Below are 20,039 nucleotides of genomic sequence, written 5' to 3' on the forward strand. Positions count from 1 at the left end.
AGGGTCGCTGACAGGACACAGGGTCGCTGACAGGACACAGGGTCGCTGACAGGACACAGGGTCGCTGACAGGACACAGGGTCGCTGACTGAACACAGGGTCGCTGACTGGACACAGGGTCGCTGACACGACACAGGGTCACTGACAGGACACAGGGTCACTGACTGGACACAGGGTCACTGACTGGACACAGGGTCACTGACTGGACGCAGGGTCACTGACAGGACACAGGGTCACTGACTGGACGCAGGGTCACTGACTGGACGCAGGGTCACTGGACACAGGGTCACTGACTGGACACAGGGTCACTGACAGGACAGGGTCACTGACTGGACACAGGGTCACTGACAGGACAGGGTCACTGACAGGACACAGGGTCACTGACAGGACAGGGTCACTGACAGGACACAGGGTCACTGACTGGACACAGGGTCACTGACAGGACACAGGGTCACTGACTGGACACAGGGTCACTGACAGGATGCAGGGTCACTGACTGGACACAGGGTCACTGACTGGACACAGGGTCATTGACTGGACACAGGGTCACTGACTGGACACAGGGTCACTGACTGGACGCAGGGTCACTGACTGGACACAGGGTCACTGACTGGATGCAGGGTCACTGACTGGACACAGGGTCACTGATTGGACACAGGGTCACTGACTGGACACAGGGTCACTGATTGGACACAGGGTCACTGACTGGACACAGGGTCACTGATTGGACACAGGGTCACTGACTGGACACAGGGTCACTGGACACAGGGTCACTGACATGACACAGGGTCACTGACTGGACACAGGGCCACTGACAGGACGCAGGGTCACTGACTGGACGCAGGGCCACTGACTGGACACAGGGCCAGCCGCTGGACGCAGGAATGTGGTGACCAGAGAGCCCGCCTCAGAACTGCCCCCTCCCTTGGCACAGGAGCCCTTCCATGCTCCCCCTCCCCCTTCCCTGAGACCCGAAAATCCCCATGGAAGCAGGGACAGACCCCTGGCCATCCACCTGTCCCAAGCCTGTCACCATCCTCGGGCTGAAGGATGCAGGTGCTCTGAGCCCGTGCGGCCCCCCAGCCCGTCCAGTGTCTCCAGGGTGCGTTGTCCCCACGTACCCCCGATGAGGGGGCCCTCGGCGGCCACCTCCAGCAAGGACATGTTCTGGAAGGCGGCACGGAAAGCGGCCGTCACCTCCCGGGCGTCCAGGGTGGCACTGAGCAGCAGGACAAACTCCACCACGACGCTGCCGTTGGTGACACGGGTGACCTGTAGCTGGACGCCACCCATGTCCACGGGTCCCCACAGGGCGGCCGGCAGGGAGCTTCTCACCTGGGACAGCAACACAGGAGTGGTGACCCGTGGGAAGGGGGCAGCCTGGGGGTCGCCGCCGGCCAAGCCCTTCAGTGTCCCCTGGGGGCCCCAGCCGGCCCAGTGGCCAAGACCCTCAGTGTCCTCTCGGGGTCCCCACCGGCCAAGGGGCCCGACCCCCCAGCCACGCCCGAAGGACTTGCTGCCCGTGAGTGTCGGTGACCCAGAGACTCTGCCGGCAGCCCAGCGCTGACTGTCACCTGAACACCAGGTCAGCCTGGTCCGCCTGTCACACAGCCAGGTGCCTGCTCTGTTGTGTTTGTAGAACCGGGGCCTCGTGCCTGGGGACTTCCACTGCCCTGAGACACGCAGATGGAGAGACACGGAGAGAATGAGGGGGGAGACAGAGAGATAATGAAGGAGAGAGAGAGTGAGGGAAAGAGACCAGGAGGTGGTGCACCTGGCTAAGTGCTCACGTCACAGTGCTCAAGGACCCAGGTTTAAGCCCTGCTCGCCACCTGCAATGGAGAAAGCTTCACAAGTGGTGAAGCAGGGCCACAGGGGACTCCCTCTCTCTCTCTCTCTCTCTCTGTCTCTCTCTCCTCCTCTTTCAATTTCTCTCGTTTCTATCCAATAAATAATTGTATAAAAAAAAGAGAATGTGAATGAGGTGAAGACAGAATGAGGGACAGAGTAAATGAGAGAAAGAACGAGGGAGAAATAGAATAAAAGAGGAAGAGATAATGAGGGAGAGAGAGAGAATGAGAAAGAGAAAGAATGAAGGAGAAATAGAATGGAGGAGAGAGAGGCAGAGGGAGAGAGAGAGAGAGAGAGAGAAAGGGAGGGAGGGAGAGGGAGAGGGCACAGCAGTGGAGATTTACTCAGTTACCACAGCATCTCACATGTGGCCCCTGGGTTCGACCCCGGCCCAGCGGATGACCGGACATAGGTCCTGCCCAGTGAGCTACCTGTCTGTCCCCACGTGTGCCCACGGCGGTGCAGGTCGGGCTCCCTTCGTGAGTGGGTCTCTGCGCGGGCATCCCAAGCCTCTCACCTGGCCAAGGAACAGCCGCAGGAAGTCCCGGAGCTCCGGGCTGCTGGCGTTGCGGAAGGACTCTCGGTACCCGGCGTTGGCAATTCGGACAGAGCCCTGCAGCTTCTGGGCAGCTGGGGGCGGGGACGGGGACGGGGACGGGTCAGGCGCGAGGCTGCCCCTTGACGCCACACTCACAGCGGCTCCCGCCAGCCGGGCGGGGACCAGGCTGAGCCACCTTGAGGGACAGGGGCAAGGCCTGGGCAGGGGAGAAGCTTCCAAACCAGCCCGGCCCTGAGGCTGTCCTCCGGGGATTCCCCGCTCCCAGGCACCCCCAGAACTAGTAGCCACCACAGAGCCGGGCTGCTGGGACGTCCTGGAGCCTGGCCCCGTGGGGACACTGGGCCACAGCCCTGCCCACCCTCCATGGGCTCCCTGGGTGCTGTGCCTGGTGCTGAGAGAGGACACACCCCACAGTCCTGCCTACCCTCCATGGGCTCCCTGGGTGCTGTGCAGGGTGCTGAGAGAGGAGACACCCCACAGCCCTGCCCACCCTCCATGGGCTCCCTGGGTGCTGTGCCTGGTGCTGAGAGAGGAGACACCCCACAGCCCTGCCCACCTCCATGGGCTCCCTGGGTGCTGTGCCTGGTTCTGAGAGAGGAGAGACCCCACACCCCTGCCCACCCTCCATGGGCTCCCTGGGTGCTGTGCAGGGTGCTGAGAGAGGAGACACCCCACAGCCCTGCCCACCCTCCATGGGCTCCCTGGGTGCTGTGCCTGGTGCTGAGAGAGGAGAGACCCCACAGCCCTGCCCACCCTCCATGGGCTCCCTGGGTGCTGTGCCTGGTGCTGAGAGAGGAGACACACCACAGCCCTGCCCACCCTCCATGGGCTCCCTGGGTGCTGTGCAGGGTGCTGAGAGAGGAGAGACCCCACAGCCCTGCCCACCCTCCATGGGCTCCCTGGGTGCTGTGCAGGGTGCTGAGAGAGGAGAGACCCCACAGCCCTGCCCACCCTCCATGGGGCTCCCTGGGTGCTGTGCAGGGTGCTGAGAGAGGAGAGACCCCACAGCCCTGCCCACCCTCCATGGGCTCCCTGGGTGCTGTGCAAGGTGCTGAGAGAGGAGAGACCCCACAGCCCTGCCCACCCTCCATGGGCTCCCTGGGTGCTGTGCAGGGTGCTGAGAGAGGAGAGACCCCACAGCCCTGCCCACCCTCCATGGGCTCCCTGGGTGCTGTGCCTGGTGCTGAGAGAGGAGACACCCCACAGCCCTGCCCACCCTCCATGGGCTCCCTGGGTGCTGTGCCTGGTGCTGAGAGAGGAGAGACCCCACAGCCCTGCCCACCCTCCATGGGCTCCCTGGGTGCTGTGCCTGGTGCTGAGAGAGGAGAGACCCCACAGCCCAGCCCACCCTCCATGGGCTCCCTGGGTACTGTGCCTGGTGCTGAGAGAGGAGACACCCCACAGCCCTGCCCACCCTCCATGGGGCTCCCTGGGTGCTGTGCAGGGTGCTGAGAGAGGAGAGACCCCACAGCCCTGCCCACCCTCCATGGGCTCCCTGGGTGCTGTGCAGGGTGCTGAGAGAGGAGAGACCCCACAGCCCTGCCCACCCTCCATGGGCTCCCTGGGTGCTGTGCCTGGTGCTGAGAGAGGAGAGACCCCACAGCCCTGCCCACCCTCCATGGGCTCCCTGGGTGCTGTGCCTGGTGCTGAGAGAGGAGAGACCCACAGCCCTGCCCACCCTCCATGGGCTCCCTGGGTGCTGTGCAGGGTGCTCCCATCATGTGCTGGGATTCAACTCTGGAGCCTCTGTGCGAGAAGTGTGTCCTCCCAGCCCAGCCATCTCCTGCCCACAGACTGGCTCTGCCCCATCCCCTTTCTTAGCAGCTCTGCTCCCCTCACCTGTGGCCACACGCAGGTGGGCTCTGGAACCTTCTTTCCCGCAGGCCGTGGCCAGGATGTCCACCCGGTACAGGGCTCCGGGCTCCAGGCCCCACAGGGTCATGCTGGCGTTCCGGGTTTCCAGCCGCACGGGGGGACCCCTCGAGGGGGTCAGGGTGAGCTGGAACACGGGGTGTGCGGCGGGATCGGCCGCCCAGGCCAGGTGGAAGCCCGAACCCGTCACGTTGGAGACGGTGAGGCTGTGGATGGCGCCGGGGGCTGGAGGACGAGGGGAGGCTCGCCATGGCTCAGCCGGGAGGGACCCCGCTGTAGACGCCCCCTGCCGTCCTGCCCTCCTCGAGGCCCCGGCAGCAGCTGACCATGGGTGGTAGTCCCTGAGCCCCAGCACCCACCCCGCCTCTGGTGCCCTTCCTCCTGCCTCGGGGTCCCTGCAGTGCCTGGGAGGGGCGGGGGTGACACAGCTTAGGGTGGGTCACAGCCAGGGGGTCACAGCCTGGGGGTCACAGCCTGGGGCGATACAGCCTGGGAGTCACAGCCTGGGGGTCACATCCTGGGGGGTCACAGCCTGGGGGTCACAGCCAGGGGGTCACATCCTGGGGGTCACAGCCTGGGGTGATACAGCCTGGAGGTCACAGCCTGGGGGGTCACAGCCTGGGGGTCACAGCCTGGGGGTCAGCCTGGGGGTCTCAGCCTGGGGGCTCACAGCCTGGGGGTCACATCCTGGGGGTCACAGCCTGGGGTCACAGCCTGGGGGGGTCACAGCCTGGGGGGTCACAGCCTTGGGGGGTCACAGCCTGGGGGTCACAGCCTGGGGGGTCACAGCCTGGGAGTCACAGCCTGGGGGGGTCACAGTCTGGTGGGTCACAGCCTGGGGGGGTCAGAGCCTGGGGGTTCACAGCCTGGGGGGGGTCAGAGCCTGGGGGTTCACAGCCTGGGGGGTCACATCCTGGGGGTCACAGCCTGGGCGTCACAGCCTGGAGGTCTCAGCCTGGGGGTCACATCCTGGGGGTCACAGCCTGGGGGGTCACATCCTAGGGGTCACTGCCTGGGGGACACATCAGGGGGTCACAGCCTGGGGGACACAGCCTGGGGGTCTCAGCCTGGGGGTTCACAGCCTGGGGGGTCACATCCTGGGGGTCACATCCTGGGGGTCACAGCCTGGGTTCACAGCCTGGGGGGTCATAGCCTGGGGGTCACAGCCTGGGGGTCACAGCTTGGGGTGCAGCAGAGGGAGGTATATTGACTTGGGGGCATGTTCCAGGAATGACAGGCTGGGCACATGGCTTGGGGTGCACAGGGAGGGCACCCAAAGTAAGATGCATCTTACTGGGGTGCATCTTACTGGGGTGCATCTTACTGGGGTGCAGCTTACTGGGGGTGCATCTTACTGGGGTGCAGCTTACTGGGGTGCATCTTACTGGGGTGCTGCTTACTGGGGTGCATCTTACTGGGGTGCATCTTACTGGGGTGCAGCTTACTGGGGTGCAGCTTACTGGGGGTGCAGCTTGCTGGGGTGCAGCTTGCTGGGGTGCAGCTTGCTGGGGTGCAGCTTGCTGGGGTGCGGCTTACTGGGGGTGCATCTTACTGGGGTGCAGCTTACTGGGGTGCAGCTTGCTGGGGTGCAGCTTGCTGGGGTGCAGCCTACTGGGGGTGCAGCCTACTGGGGGTGCAGCTTACTGGGATGCATCTTACTAGGGTGCAGCTTACTGGGGTGCTGCTTACTGGGGTGCTGCTTACTGGGGTGCATCTTGCTGGGGTGCAGCTTACTGGGTTGCATCTTAATGGGGTGCAGCTTACTGGGGTGAATCTTAATGGGGTGCATCTTAATGGGGTACATCTTACTGGGAGTGCAGCTTACTGGGGTGCAGCTTACTGGGGTGCATCTTACTGGGCTGCATCTTACTGGGGTGCATCTTACTGGGGTACAGCTTGCTGGGTTGCATCTTACTGGGATGCATCTTACTGGGGTGCAGCAGGTTGGGTGCAGCAGGACTGGGGTGCATCTTACTGGGGTGCAGCAGGACTGGGGGTGCAGCTTACTGGGGTGCATCTTACTGGGGTACAGCTTGCTGGGTTGCATCTTACTGGGATGCATCTTACTGTGGTGCAGCAGGTTGGAGTGCAGCAGGACTGGGGTGCATCTGTCCTGGGTACTCAGTGCTGCTGGGCTTTGCTGAGTCTGCAACTTTGGGACTGGGTACTTGGGTGGGGGACTGAGTGAAGGTGGGAGCCATTGGCCCTCCTGAAGGACTGAGCACCAGCACCTGGTCTGCTGGAGGCCCCAGCCCTGCAGCTCCTGATCCTGCAGGTGGGAGTCGCATGCCCACGTGGGGCGCACAGCCCCCCTTCCAGCACTCACCACAGGAGGGGCTCCCCAGAGCCTGCATGGTGGACGTTGAGGACAGGTCCGGGGAGGCCGTGGGTCCAGGGTCCGTGTTTTGTGGCCACATGGGGTCCAGGGGTGCCGGGGCTGGGTCCCATGCAGGGGGGCTGGCATGCCAAACAGGGTCCTGGGTGGAGGTAGTCTGGGATGTCAGCTCCGTGGCAGAGTTTGGGGGTGCCCAGGCCAGGGTGTGCCGAGGTCCCCCAGATGTCCCGGGAGGGGTGCCCACTTCTGGCTGTGGAGCCCTGGGGTGGGCAGGGGAGGGGCTGGTGGCCAGGGTGGCCGTCCAGGGCCTGGACCCCAGGCCTCGGCCAGTGTTGGGCACCGAGTCCTCCATGCTGAGCCCGGTGCTATTCCTGGGGGGACTGGTGCCACTACTGCCCACTCTCCTAGATGGAGACTCTGGGGTCCCGGCTCCGGGAGTACCCCGTGGGTGGCCTGGGGTCGAGGTAGGGGTCTCCAGGCTGAGGGCCACCTCTGAGGGCCCTGGGGTCATAGCTGCAGGGGTGCCCCATGGACAACCAGGGCAGGGAGACAAGGCAGAGGTCCCTGGGCTGAGCGCCGTCCCTGGGGGTCCTGGGGTCCGGGCTGCAGGGGTGGCCCCTGGATGGCCAGGGCCGGGGTTCGAGGCAGGGGTGTCTGGGCTGATCACTGCCCCTGGGGGTCCTGGCAGGCTGCCTGCAGACACACCGGTAAGAAAGGTCGTTATCACAAAGGGAGGGTCAGGTGCCCAGGTGTCCACAGTGTCCAGCAGTCTACACCGGCCTTGGCCCTGTGCCTACACCATGGCCGTCTAAAGCCGTCTACACCGCATCTCCACCCACCCACACTGCAGCCCGCACCAGTCTACACCACAGGCTCCTTCCAAGAGGGTTAGGGCCTCTGGTTCCCAACTGAGCTGGGGCCTGGGGGAGGGAGGCGGCTCCGGGTTCGGTCCCAGCACTGACCTGAGTGGTGCCCCAAGCACCCGCTATCTCTCTATCTCTGTCTCTCTATATCTCATGGAAATAAATAACACGGCTCCTTTGAAAAATAGTGAAAGACTATCTATCTACCTGTCTGTCTGTCTATCTTTCTTTCTATCTACCTTTCTATCTATCCATCTATCTATCTTGTACCTATCTATTATCTATTATCAACTATCTATCTATCTATCATCTAGCTTTCTATCTATCTATCCATCTATCTATCTATCTATCCATCTATCTATCTTCTACCTATCTAGTATCTATTATCACCTATCTATCTATCCACTGTCTCTCCCATTAAACAAATAAAATATTACAAAGAAAGACTCCTGTCTGGAGCTCTGAGCTCAGCCCAAGCTGAGCAGGACTCACGGTAAATAAATCACAGTATAAGCCGCACCCCCATGCAAAAAGCCCCCAGGGCCCTGAAGCCATTCCCACAGGACCCCAGCCTGTCCCCGTGCTCTGGGGGTCTCACCCACCTTCTGTGCGGCTCAGTTCAGGGGCCTGCTGGGGGTGGGGGCACTGGCGGGACCCCTCCAGGTTCACACACGGCCGCCCCGAGGGGCATCTGTGCAGCTCCCGGAAAAAGCACTCGTCCACATCTGGGGGGGGCAGGACCGGGTCAGTGGCCTCCAGGCCCAGGGCCCCATCCCCCCCGCCACCCCTGCCCCCGCAGAGAGCACGGTCTCTGAGGTCCTCACAGACCTGGAGTCTCGGGGTTGCAAACTTGGGAGACAAAGCCAACAGGCAGAGGCCAGGTTTGGGGGGTAGTGGGGTCCCACCTTGCACCCTGATGCTGATGACCTCACACAGGTGCCTGGCCACGCCGTCCAGGGCGGCCCACACAGAGGCCGCAGGCTCAGGCCTCCGCAGGCCCAGCAGCAGCCGAGACTCCGTGCTGTACGGCCCACCTGCCGCCGAGAGTAGGTGGCGAATGGCGGCCTCCCGGGGCTGCAGGGCGCTGGTCAGCTGTGTGGTGGGGGGGCAGGGGTCCCTGAGTGCCATGCGTCCTGCCGCACAGCAGCTGGGTTCCAGCCCTGACTCCACGTGGGAGGGCTGCGGCACCAGGGGAAGATCGACTGCAGTGAACTCGCTCCCTCTTTCTCTGCTTCTCGGGCAAATGAGAAAGCTGCTCCGGGGGGAGAGCTCACACGTCTGAGGTCACACAGACACACAGACACACAGACACACAGACACTGTGCACGGTCAGGGAGCTGGATCTGAATCCAGGACTGCTGGCAGGAGTCTTGCTGTCACCTCTAATTACCACTTGGACTTGTAATGATGCCTGCACTCCCGTACTCTCTCCTCCACCACCACCTCCTCCTCCTCCTCCTCCTCTCCCTCTTCCTCCTTCTTCTCCTCCTCCTCTTCCTCCCCTCCCTTCTCCTCCTCCTCCTCGTCCTCCTCTTCTCCCTTCCCCCAACACTTCCGCAATCTCCTGGTTTCTGAGCCATTTGCCCAGATGGGAGAGGAAAGACACCACCCCACCCACCCCACCGTCTCTGGAGCTTGTCCCCAGCGCTGCCCCTGGGCTGGGGCTCGGACCCAGGCCTGGCACTTGGCAAGGGGCGCCCTGGGGTGAGTATCCCCTCCCGTGCCTCCTTTCTTCAAGGCTCATGCATTCATGTCATGGGGTGGGGTGCCCCTGGTCTGAGTGCCAGGAGCCAGCCCGAAGCTCCGGCCACAAGTCCTGCACTCTAGTGGAGTCACCGCTGTCGCCTGTCCCCAGCAACCCCAGGCTGACTGTCACCCCCCAGGGCCACGCCCTGACCCCTGAAGCTGCCTGTGGGCCCCACCCACCATGGCGTGCAGGCGACAGGAGAGGTCCAGCAGCCCCGGGTCCGCCTGCAGCAGCTGCCCAAAGTCTGTCTTCAGCAGCACCGTCACATTGTACCAAGAACTCCTCGGGGTCCCCTCCGGGTCTGCAAGGGGCATGGGGGGCACTGAGCACAGGCCAGCGGGGGCACTGAGCACAGGCCAGCGGGGGTACTGAGCACAGGCCAGCGGGGCACTGAGCACAGGCCAGCGGGGGTACTGAGCACAGGCCAGCGGGGGCACTGAGCACAGGCCAGCGGGGGCACTGAGCACAGGCCAGCGGGGGCACTGAGCACAGGCCAGCGGGGGGTACTGAGCACAGGCCAGCGGGGCACTGAGCACAGGCCAGCGGGGGGGCACTGAGCACAGGCCAGCGGGGGGGGTACTGAGCACAGGCCAGCGGGGTACTGAGCACAGGCCAGCGGGGGCACTGAGCACAGGCCAGCGGGGCACTGAGCACAGGCCAGCGGGGTACTGAGCACAGGCCAGCGGGGGGACACTAAGCACAGGCCAGCGGGGGGGGGTACTGAGCACAGGCCAGCGGGGGACACTGAGCACAGGCCAGCGGGGGGGTACTGAGCATAGGCCAGCAGGGGGGCACTGAGCACAGGCCAGCGGTGGGGTACTGAGCACAGGCCAGCGGGGGTACTGAGCACAGGCCAGCGGGGGGGTACTGAGCACAGGCCAGTGGGGGCGCACTGAGCACAGGCCAGCGGGGGACACTGAGCACAGGCCAGTGGGGGACACTGAGCACAGGCCAGCGGGGGGAGGACTGGAAGGCCAGGCCCGCACTTTTGCACCCAGGAACACAGATTCTCTGGGCATCAGGGCCGCCCCAGCCCTGCCCATTTCCCTGCTCGTGGCAAAGCCCGAAGCTGGGGGGCTGCATCTGCCCCCTCACCCCCCAGCCATCTCTGCAGCCCTCAGCCCAGGTGGTTCTCAGCCTTACCTGGGGACACAGGGGACATGCAGTGGGGGCCCGCTGGGGACGGGCAGCACTTCTGGAGTCCTGGACAGTCGGTGTCCTGGATGCACGTGGGCGGAGGGGCTCCCTGTCCCTCGGGGGGGCAGAGCCCGGGGCTCAAGAGAAAGTCCTGGGGGCCGCTGAGGGCTGGGGCGGAGAGTGGGGGTGAGGAGCTGCCCCCATACTAAGCCTCAGAGTCCTGTTGTGGGCCCTCGTCCCCTAAGAGCCCCTGACTGCCCAGTGTACTGGGGGCCAATTTCTCACTCAATTATTCATTCACTCAATCAATTAATCAATCATTAATTAAATATTCACTCACTCACTTAATTTTTTTTAATGTTGAGTCCAGGACCTCATGGACACTCAGTCTTCCTGAGGAAACTCCCTACCCAGTTTTTATTAAACATTTTCTGAGAGAAGAGGTGGGAGAGAGAGGGGAGACCACAAAGCCCTGCCCACCCTCCATGGAGCTCCCTGGGTGCTGTGCCTGGTGCTGAGAGAGGAGAGACCCCACAGCCCTGCCCACCCTCCATGGGCTCCCTGGGTGCTGTGCAGGGTGCTGAGAGAGGAGACACCCCACAGCCCTGCCCACCCTCCATGGGCTCCCTGGGTGCTGTGCCTGGTGCTAAGAGAGGAGACACCCCACAGCCCTGCCCACCCTCCATGGGCTCCCTGGGTGCTGTGCAGGGTGCTGAGAGAGGAGAGACCCCACAGCTCTGCTCACCCTCCATGGGCTCCCTGGGTGCTGTGCAGGGTGCTGAGAGAGGAGACACCCCACAGCCCTGCCCACCCTCCATGGGCTCCCTGGGTGCTATGCAGGGTGCTGAGAGAGGAGAGACCCCACAGCTCTGCTCACCCTCCATGGGTTCCCTGGGTGCTGTGCAGGGTGCTGAGAGAGGAGATATCCCATAGCCCTGCCCACCCTCCATGGGGGTCCCTGGGTGCTGTGCAGGGTGCTGAGAGAGGAGACACCCCACAGCCCTGCCAACCCTCCATGGGCTCCCTGGGTGCTGTACATGGTGCTGAGAGGAGACACCCCACAGCCCTGCCCACCCTCCATGGGCTCTCTGGGTGCTGAACATGGTGCTGAGAGAGGAGAGACCCCACAGCCCTGCCCACCCTCCATGGGCTCCCTGGGTGCTGTGCCTGGTGCTGAGAGAGGAGACACCCCACAACGCTGCCCACCCTCCATGGGCTCCCTGGGTGCTGTGCCTGGTGCTGAGAGAGGAGAGACCCCACAGCCCTGCCCACTCTTCATGGGCTCCCTGGGTGCTGTGCCTGGTGCTGAGAGAGGAGAGACCCCCACAGTCCTGCCCACCCTCCATGGGCTCCCTGGGTGCTGTGCCTGGTGCTGAGAGAGGAGACACCCCACAGCCCTGCCCACCCTCCATGGGCTCCCTGGGTGCTGTGCAGGGTGCTGAGAGAGGAGACACCCCACAGCCCTGCCCACCCTCCATGAGGCTCCCTGGGTGCTTTGCAGGGTGCTGAGAGAGGAGAGACCCCACAGCCCTGCCCACCCTCCATGGGCTCCCTGGGTGCTGTGCCTGGTGCTGAGAGAGGAGAGACCCCACAGCCTGCCCACCCTCCATGGGCTCCCTGAGTGCTGTGCAGGGTGCTGAGAGAGACCCCACAGCCCTGCCCACCCTCCATGGGCTCCCTGGGTGCTGTGCAGGGTGCTGAGAGAGGAGAGACCCCACAGCCTGCCCACCCTCCATGGGCTCCCTGGGTGCTGTGCAAGGTGCTGAGAGAGGAGAGACCCCACAGCCCTGCCCACCCTCCATGGGCTCCCTGGGTGCTGTGCAGGGTGCTGAGAGAGGAGAGACCCCACAGCCCTGCCCACCCTCCATGGGCTCCCTGGGTGCTGTGCCTGGTGCTGAGAGAGGAGAGACCACACAGCCCTGCCCACCCTCCATGGGCTCCCTGGGTGCTGTGCAGGGTGCTGAGAGAGGAGAGACCCCACAACCCTGCCCACCCTCCATGGGCTCCCTGGGTGCTGTGCCTGGTGCTAAGAGAGGAGACACCCCACAGCCCTGCCCACCCTCCATGGGCTCCCTGAGTGCTGTGCAGGGTGCTGAGAGAGGAGAGACCCCACAGCCCTGCCCACCCTCCATGGGCTCCCTGGGTGCTGTGCCTGGTGCTGAGAGAGGAGAGACCCCACAGCCCTGCCCACCCTCCATGGGCTCCCTGGGTACTGTGCAGGGTGCTGAGAGAGGAGACACCCCACAGCCCTGCCCACCCTCCGTGGGACTCCCTGGGTGCTGTGCAGGGTGCTGAGAGAGGAGACACCCCACAGCCCTGCCCACCCTCCATGGGCTCCCTGGGTGCTGTGCAGGGTGCTGAGAGAGGAGAGACCCCCACAGCCCTGCCCACCCTCCATGGGCTCCCTGGGTGCTGTGCAGGGTGCTGAGAGAGGAGACACCCCACAGCCCTGCCCACCCTCCATGGGCTCCCTGGGTGCTGTGCCTGGTGCTGAGAGAGGAGAGACCCCACAGCCCTGCCCACCCTCCATGGGCTCCCTGGGTGCTGTGCCTGGTGCTGAGAGAGGAGAGACCCCACAGCCCTGCCCACCCTCCATGGGCTCCCTGGGTGCTGTGCAGGGTGCTGAGAGAGGAGACACCCGACAGCCCTGCCCACCCTCCATGGGCTCCCTGGGTGCTGTGCCTGGTGCTGAGAGAGGAGACACCCCACAGCCCTGCCCACCCTCCATGGGACTCCCTGGGTGCTGTGCAGGGTGCTGAGAGAGGAGAGACCCCACAGCCCTGCCCACCCTCTATGGGCTCCCTGGGTGCTGTGCCTGGTGCTAAGAGAGGAGACACCCCACAGCCCTGCCCACCCTCCATGGGCTCCCTGAGTGCTGTGCAGGGTGCTGAGAGAGGAGAGACCCCACAGCCCTGCCCACCCTCCATGGGCTCCCTGGGTGCTGTGCAGGATGCTGAGAGAGGAGACACTCCACAGCCCTGCCCACCCTCCATGGGACTCCCTGGGTGCTGTGCAGGGTGCTGAGAGAGGAGACACCCCACAGCCCTGCCCACCCTCCATGGGCTCCCTGGGTGCTGTGCCTGGTGCTGAGAGAGGAGACACCCCACAACGCTGCCCACCCTCCATGGGCTGCCTGGGTGCTGTGCCTGGTGCTGAGAGAGGAGAGACCCCACAGCTCTGCCCACCCTCCATGGGCTCTCTGGGTGCTGTGCCTGGTGCTGAGAGAGGAGAGACCCCACAGCCCTGCCCACTCTTCATGGGCTCCCTGGGTGCTGTGCCTGGTGCTGAGAGAGGAGAGACCCCACAGCCCTGCCCACCCTCCATGGGCTCCCTGGGTGCTGTGCCTGGTGCTGAGAGAGGAGAGACCCCACAGCCCTGCCCACCCTCCATGGGCTCCCTGGGTGCTGTGTAGGGTGCTGAGAGAGGAGACACCCGACAGCCCTGCCCACCCTCCATGGGCTCCCTGGGTGCTGTGCCTGGTGCTGAGAGAGGAGACACCCCACAGCCCTGCCCACCCTCCATGGGACTCCCTGGGTGCTGTGCAGGGTGCTGAGAGAGGAGAGACCCTACAGCCCTGCCCACCCTCCATGGGCTCCCTGGGTGCTGTGCCTGGTGCTAAGAGAGGAGACACCCCACAGCCCTGCCCACCCTCCATGGGCTCCCTGAGTGCTGTGCAGGGTGCTGAGAGAGGAGACACCCCACAGCCCTGCCCACCCTCCATGGGCTCCCTGGGTGCTGTGCAGGGTGCTGAGAGAGGAGACACCCCACAGCCCTGCCCACCCTCCATGGGCTCCCTGGGTGCTGTGCCTGGTGCTGAGAGAGGAGAGACCCCACAGCCCTGCCCACCCTCCATGGGCTCCCTGGGTGCTGTGCCTGGTGCTGAGAGAGGAGACACCCCACAGCCCTGCCCACCCTCCATGGGCTCCCTGGGTGCTGTGCAGGGTGCTGAGAGAGGAGACACCCCACAGCCCTGCCCACCCTCCATGGGCTCCCTGGGTGCTGTGCAGGGTGCTGAGAGAGGAGACACTCCACAGCCCTGCCCACCCTCCATGGGACTCCCTGGGTGCTGTGCAGGGTGCTGAGAGAGGAGACACCCCACAGCCCTGCCCACCCTCCATGGGCTCCCTGGGTGCTGTGCCTGGTGCTGAGAGAGGAGACACCCCACAACGCTGCCCACCCTCCATGGGCTCCCTGGGTGCTGTGCCTGGTGCTGAGAGAGGAGAGACCCCACAGCTCTGCCCACCCTCCATGGGCTCTCTGGGTGCTGTGCCTGGTGCTGAGAGAGGAGAGACCCCACAGCCCTGCCCACTCTTCATGGGCTCCCTGGGTGCTGTGCCTGGTGCTGAGAGAGGAGAGACCCCCACAGTCCTGCCCACCCTCCATGGGCTCCCTGGGTGCTGTGCCTGGTTCTGAGAGAGGAGACACCCCACAGCCCTGCCCACCCTCCATGGGCTCCCTGGGTGCTGTGCAGGGTGCTGAGAGAGGAGACACCCCACAGCCCTGCCCACCCTCCATGGGCTCCCTGGGTGCTGTGCAGGGTGCTGAGAGAGGAGACACCCCACAGCCCTGCCCACCCTCCATGGGCTCCCTGGGTGCTGTGCAGGGTGCTGAGAGAGGAGAGACCCCACAGCCCTGCCTCACCCTCCATGGGCTCCCTGGGTGCTGTGCAGGGTGCTGAGAGAGGAGACACCCCACAGCCCTGCCCACCCTCCATGGGCTCCCTGGGTGCTGTGCCTGGTGCTGAGAGAGGAGAGACCCCACAGCCCTGCCCACCCTCCATGGGCTCCCTGGGTACTGTGCAGGGTGCTGAGAGAGGAGACACCCCACAGCCCTGCCCACCCTCCATGGGACTCCCTGGGTGCTGTGCAGGGTGCTGAGAGAGGAGACACCCCACAGCCCTGCCCACCCTCCATGGGCTCCCTGAGTGCTGTGCAGGGTGCTGAGAGAGGAGAGACCCCCACAGCCCTGCCCACCCTCCATGGCTCCCTGGGTGCTGTGCAGGGTGCTGAGAGAGGAGACACCCCACAGCCCTGCCCACCCTCCATGGGACTCCCTGGGTGCTGTGCCTGGTGCTGAGAGAGGAGAGACCACACAGCCCTGCCCACCCTCCATGGGCTCCCTGGGTGCTGTGCAGGGTGCTGAGAGAGGAGAGACCCCACAGCCCTGCCCACCCTCCATGGGCTCCCTGGGTGCTGTGCAGGGTGCTGAGAGAGGAGAGACCCCACAGCCCTGCCCACCCTCCATGGGCTCCCTGGGTGCTGTGCCTGGTGCTGAGAGAGGAGACACCCCACAGCCCTGCCCACCATCCATGGGACTTCCTGGGTGCTGTGCAGGGTGCTGAGAGAGGAGACACCCCACAGCTCTGCCCACCCTCCATGGGCTCCCTGGGTGCTGTGCATGGTGCTGAGAGAGGAGACACCCCACAGCCCTGCCCACCCTCCATGGGCTCCCTGGGTGCTGTGCCTGGTGCTGAGAGAGGAGAGATCCCACAGCCCTGCCCACCCTCCATGGGCTCCCTGGGTGCTGTGCAGGGTGCTGAGAGAGGAGACACCCCACAGCCCTGCCCACCCTCCATGGGCTCCCTGGGTGCTGTGCCTGGTGCTGAGAGAGGAGAGACCCCACAGCTCTGCTCACCCTCCATGGGCTCCCTGGGTGCTGTGCAGGGTGCTGAGAGAGGAGAGACCCCACAGCCCTGCCCACCCTCCATGGGGGTCCCTGGGTGCTGTGCAGGGTGCTGAGAGAGGAGAGACCCCACAGTCCTGCCCACCCTCCATGGGCTCCCTGGGTGCTGTGCAGGGTGCTGAGAGGAGACACCCCACAGCCCTGCCCACCCTCCATGGGCTCCCTGGGTGCTGTGCATGGGCCTGAGAGAGGAGAGACCCTACAGCCCTGCCCACCCTCCATGGGGATCCCTGGGTGCTGTGCAGGGTGCTGAGAGAGGAGACACCCCACAGCCCTCCCCACCCTCCATGGGCTCCCTGGGTGCTGTGCAGGGTGCTGAGAGAGGAGACACCCCACAGCCCTGCCCACCCTCCATGGGCTCTCTGGGTGCTGTGCCTGGTGCTGAGAGAGGAGAGACCCCACAGCCCTGCCCACCCTCCATGGGCTCCCTGGGTGCTGTGCAGGGTGCTGAGAGAGGAGACACCCCACAGCCCTGCCCACCCTCCATGGGGCTCCCTGGGTGCTGTGCCTGGTGCTGAGAGAGGAGACACCCCACAGCCCTGCCCACCCTCCATGGGCTCCCTGGGTGCTGTGCCTGGTGCTGAGAGAGGAGAGACCCCCACAGTCCTGCCCACCCTCCATGGGCTCTCTGGGTGCTGAACATGGTGCTGAGAGAGGAGACACCCCACAGCCCTGCCCACCCTCCATGGGCTCCCTGGGTGCTGTGTCTGGTGCTGAGAGAGGAGAGACCCCACAGCCCTGCCCACCCTCCATGGGGCTCCCTGGGTGCTGTGTCTGGTGCTGAGAGAGGAGAGACCCCACAGCCCTGCCCACCCTCCATGGGCTCCCTGGGTGCTGTGCAGGGTGCTGAGAGAGGAGAGACCCCACAGCCCTGCCCACCCTCCATGGGCTCCCTGGGTGCTGTGCAGGGTGCTGAGAGAGGAGAGACCCCACAGCCCTGCCCACCCTCCATGGGCTCCCTGGGTGCTGTACATGATGCTGAGAGAGGAGAGACCCCACAGCCCTGCCCACCCTCCATGGGCTCCCTGGGTGCTGTGTGGACTCTGCAAGATGGGCACCGGAGCTGGCCATCCAGGGTTTATTGAGCACTTACTGTGTGTGGACAAGGGCTTGGAGGGGCCACTGAGGTGAGAGCAGGAGGGAGAAGCACAGGGTGGGGGTGGAGGCAGGAGGTTGGGGGGCTGAGAAGTGGGTGCCTCTCACTTCCAGAGGACAGAGAAAGCCTGAGGCTGGGGGGCAGCTGGACCGTAACCTCGGGGTGCTGGAGGGACTGAGACACCGTGACTGGCCAGGTGGGTGGTGGGGTGTAGGAGGGCCCCAGAGAGCTCATGGGTGAAGGAGACCCCTGCAGGGGCACTGTGTCCCTCTGAGAACATCCGGACAGGGAGACAGCCCGGGGGTGGAGCACCGGACCTGCAGGGAGAAGGCCCCCCACCCCGCACCGCCACAGCAGAGCTGACGGGGCTCTGGGCAAAGGCGAGAAGCAGCAGGAAGGCCCCTGGGGTCTGTCTCCCAGCTCTGCACAGGGACCTGGTGGAGGTGAGCAGCTCTGGGTCCCCCTCAGGGCCACTGTGCTGTAGACTCCCCACAGCCCTGAGCGGGGAGGGGGCTCCCTTCAGCAGGGGCAGCCATGTCCCCCGGGAAGAGACGAGAGAGAGAAGGAACCACAGGGGCGTGGCACCCGGTGTCTGACTCTTGGTGCCAGGCTGGAAGGGTGCTACGTACTCAGTACCCCTCCACAAGCTGGCAGACGGTTCGCCCAGTGGAGAGCACATTTTACAGGTGAGGACCTGGGTTCGAGCCCCCCAACAGCACTGGGAGTTCCAATAATGGCGGCCTGGTGCTGTGGTGTGCCTGTTCCCCTCTCTGCATCTCTCTGCTCAGACAGAGACAAGGATGGAGACGGAAGAGAGGGACAGAGAGAGAGACCACAGCACCGAAGCTTCCCTCAACATGGTGGGGGCCAGGCTCGAGCCTGGGTCCCACACTGGGCAGAGCAGCACCCTGACCAGCTGAGCTATTTCCCAGCATTCTGCCTGAAAGTGCCTGGGGGGGGGTGCTCACCTGTGAAGCCGCTGGCCTGGCTGGGACCCACAGTGCTCAGCAGGGCCAGGAGCGACAGGCCCAGGGTCCCCGGCATGGTGGCCCCTTCTGTCCCCAAGCCACCAGCAATGTGGTGGCCTCAGGGTTGCTGGCTGGAGCTGTCCCTTATGCAGGCTCCCTGCCTGGCAGGTCCCTGGGGACACCTGCAGGTCACAGTCCAGCTCTGGACAGATGGGATCTCTCTGGAGCAGAGTCCCCAGCCTCCTGGGCCCCCAGCCCGCTGCCCCCAGCCCATGCATCGGTCCCTTTTACCCCCTTTGCACCCGGTGTTCCCTTACACGGCCATGGGGAGCTGGCAGCAGAAGAGAGGCACCAATCAAAGTAGTTCATCTCCACGGTTGTCAGAGCCTTGGGGAGGCCCCGGCACGGCTCCCAGGACAGCCAGGCCACAGCGTCCAGGACCTAGTCAAGTGCCAGTCAGGATTTGACCCAGAGAAGCCGAGGGCAGGGTGAAACATGAGGGCGCCCCTGGGTGCAACATTCCAGATGCCCCCACCCCCATCCCACGGGGGGTGGAAAGCAAACTCTGGGAGCGGGAGACAGTTCACACATCAGAGCGCAAACCTGGCCAAGCTCAAGGCCCAGGGTTTGAGCCCCAGCACCACATGAGAACACTGCTGCACCTGGGGAAGCTCCTAGAACGGTGGAATGGTGCTGAGATGAGGGCCGCTTTCTCTTTGTCTGAAAAGGAAGGAAGGAAGGAAGGGGGGGAAGGAGTTGGCCCAGATGCGGTGGGCCTGGCATTGTAATAATTAAAGGATGATAGGAGTCGGGTGGTAGCACAGCAGGTTAAGCACAGGTGGCGCAAAGTACAAGGACTGGCGTGAGGATCCCGGTTCGAGCCCCCGGCTCCCCACCTGCAGGGGAGTCGCTTCACAGGAGGTGAAGCAGGTCTGCAGGTGTCTGTCTTTCTCTCCCCCTCTCTGTCTTCCCCTCCTCTCTCCATTTCTCTCTTTCCTAGCCAATAAAATGAAAAAAATGGCTGCCAGGAGCAGTGGATTCGTAGCCCTGGCACCAAGCCCCAGCGACCTAGAGGGAAGGGGAGACAGAGAGGGAGAGAGGGAGAGAGGCACCTTCAGCCCTGCTTCACCACTCACAAAGCTTTCCCTCTACAGTGGGGAGCAGGGGCTTGAACCTAGGTCCTTATGCATTGTAACTGTGTGCTCACCCAGGTGCACCCCCACCCGTCCCCTTCCAAGGGCAGATTCAACACCCTAGAGGCCACCTGGGGGCGGCATTGGGTGGGGGCACTGGACTCAGCACCAGGCCTCAGGTTCATTCCCCAGGGTGGCCTCAGGTTCATTCCCGACGTGCGCTCTGGGTCGTTGTCTCTTGTCACTGTGTGTGCGCAGACGTGTGTGTATGTGATACTGTGCTTTCTGCTGGATGGAGACAGAGAGAAACTGAGAGGGAAGGGGAGGGAGCAGGGCAGAGACCCCTGCAGCCCTGAGCCACCGCCTGTCCAGGACTTGAACTTAGAAATGTGTCCCTCCGGGAGTCGGGCTATAGCGCAGCGGGTTAAGCACACGTGGCGCCAAGCGCAGGGACTGGCGTAAGGATCCCAGTTCGAGCCCCCGGCTCCCCACCTGCAGGGGAGTCGCTTCCCAGGCGGTGAAGCAGGTCTGCAGGTGTCTGTCTTTCTCTCCCCCTCTCTGTCTTCCCCTCCTCTCTCCATTTCTCTCTGTCCTGTCCAACAACGACAACATCAATAACAACAACAATAATAACTACAACAATAAAACAACAAGAGCAACAAAAGGGAATAAATAAATAAATATTCTTTTTTAAAAAGGATGAAAGGAAGCCAACGTCACAGAGTGGTATCAGTGTCAGAGGAAGGGGCGGCCGCACAATCGCGTCAAAGCAGGGCAGTGAGGCCTCAGAAACACAG

The 20,039-nt window shown here is 64.1% G+C and overlaps 1 protein-coding gene across 1 annotated transcript in view; it reads right to left on the reverse strand.

Moving 5' to 3' along the window:
- The window catches only part of UMODL1 (uromodulin like 1), a 34,089-nt gene extending 15,904 nt beyond the window's left edge, over positions 1-18,185 (reverse strand). Inside the window, exons 1-11 of the mRNA XM_060196979.1 lie at positions 18,110-18,185; positions 10,370-10,531; positions 9,406-9,527; positions 8,385-8,571; positions 8,082-8,204; positions 6,608-7,309; positions 4,249-4,506; positions 2,368-2,480; positions 1,033-1,334; positions 260-396; positions 51-140 (exon numbers count right to left, since the gene is read on the reverse strand). Of these exons, the coding sequence (XP_060052962.1) occupies positions 51-140; positions 260-396; positions 1,033-1,334; positions 2,368-2,480; positions 4,249-4,506; positions 6,608-7,309; positions 8,082-8,204; positions 8,385-8,571; positions 9,406-9,527; positions 10,370-10,531; positions 18,110-18,185 (2,272 nt within the window). The remainder of the gene's footprint in view (positions 1-50; positions 141-259; positions 397-1,032; positions 1,335-2,367; positions 2,481-4,248; positions 4,507-6,607; positions 7,310-8,081; positions 8,205-8,384; positions 8,572-9,405; positions 9,528-10,369; positions 10,532-18,109) is intronic.
- Positions 18,186-20,039: the final 1,854 nt, after the last annotated feature.

Source organism: Erinaceus europaeus, chromosome 9 (genome assembly GCF_950295315.1).
Source record: "Erinaceus europaeus chromosome 9, mEriEur2.1, whole genome shotgun sequence".
Taxonomy (NCBI): domain Eukaryota; kingdom Metazoa; phylum Chordata; class Mammalia; order Eulipotyphla; family Erinaceidae; genus Erinaceus; species Erinaceus europaeus.